Source organism: Otolemur garnettii, unplaced genomic scaffold (genome assembly GCF_000181295.1).
Source record: "Otolemur garnettii isolate 467f Iridium unplaced genomic scaffold, OtoGar3 scaffold00220, whole genome shotgun sequence".
In the NCBI taxonomy this organism is placed as follows: Eukaryota; Metazoa; Chordata; class Mammalia; order Primates; family Galagidae; genus Otolemur; species Otolemur garnettii.
The window spans coordinates 1,576,527-1,577,620 of record NW_003852615.1 but is presented as its reverse complement, the minus strand read 5'-3'; the positions used below and the strand labels follow the sequence as shown (position 1 = coordinate 1,577,620).

The 1,094-nt window shown below is 37.0% G+C and overlaps 1 protein-coding gene across 1 annotated transcript in view; it reads right to left on the bottom strand.

Moving 5' to 3' along the window:
• Positions 1-1,094, bottom strand: part of SENP7 (SUMO1/sentrin specific peptidase 7) — a 142,337-nt gene that overhangs the window by 21,185 nt on the left and 120,058 nt on the right. The window contains exon 15 of the mRNA XM_023508065.1: positions 13-113. Within this exon, the coding sequence (XP_023363833.1) occupies positions 13-113 (101 nt within the window). The remainder of the gene's footprint in view (positions 1-12; positions 114-1,094) is intronic.

The following is a 1,094-nucleotide window of genomic DNA, read 5'->3' as shown; positions in this document are numbered from 1 at the left end:
CTGACTTCTTGCCAGTCTTCATCTGGGTTAGATGTAATGGAAAATGAGTAACAACCACTACTTTGCTTCTGCAGGAAGGTGTAGGTAGGTTTGGTTGCATCTGTATTAAAGGGCTGACAGAATGTGGCAAAGAAAAAGATCTTATGAACACATAAATACAAATATATCAACAGGCAAAAGAACAAAGTCAAAACACAGACCTGTAAGAGAAAATGTAACTAAAAGAAATCCCTATAAGTGAGTTATATCTACACTTTCAGAATTTCTACAAAGATATAACCAAGCATGGCTTGGCACCTGTAGCGAGGTGGTTATGGCGCCAGTCACATGCACCGAAGCTAGAGGATTTGAACCTGGGCCAGGCCAGCTAAACAACAATGACAACTGCAACAAAAAAATAGCCAGGCATTGTGGGCAGGTGACTATAGTCCCAGCTACTTGTGAGGCTGTGGCAAGAGAATAGCTTAAGCCCAAGAGTTTGAGGTTGCTGTGAGCTATGATGCCACCACACTCTACCGAGGGTGACATAATATAAGACTCTATCTCAAAAAATAAAATAAAATAAAAATAATAATAATTAAAAAAAAAACCAAGCCAAAAATAATACTTCTCATCAAAAGATACTATATAAACAATGGTCCAAGTTTAACTTGAAGTGCTACTTCCTGATTTAGGCTCTACAATTAAAGAAGAATTTGACAGGCTTTCAGTTGAAAATAATCAAAACAAGTGACAAATAACAGGAAAAAGTAAAATTTAAAAGGAAGGCTGAGTTTAAAACAACATAAATTGAAATTCTGTTATTAAATGAAAAGTAATATACAAATTTGTATATACAATTAATTAGCATGCAGAATTTTTGCAATGTTATGCATAAAGAGAGATATTGGTGAAGGCTTATGCCTTGTCTTACACTAACGTGGATTTCTATAGGCCTTTTGATTAAAGGATTAGGCCCATACCACTGTGTATGTGTGCATGAACATGCCTGGGTATAATTATGCCATAGCTTTTTTTTTTTTTTGGCCAGGGCTGGGTTTGAACCCACCACCTTTGGCATATGGGGCCAGCGCCCTATTCCTTTGAGCCACAGG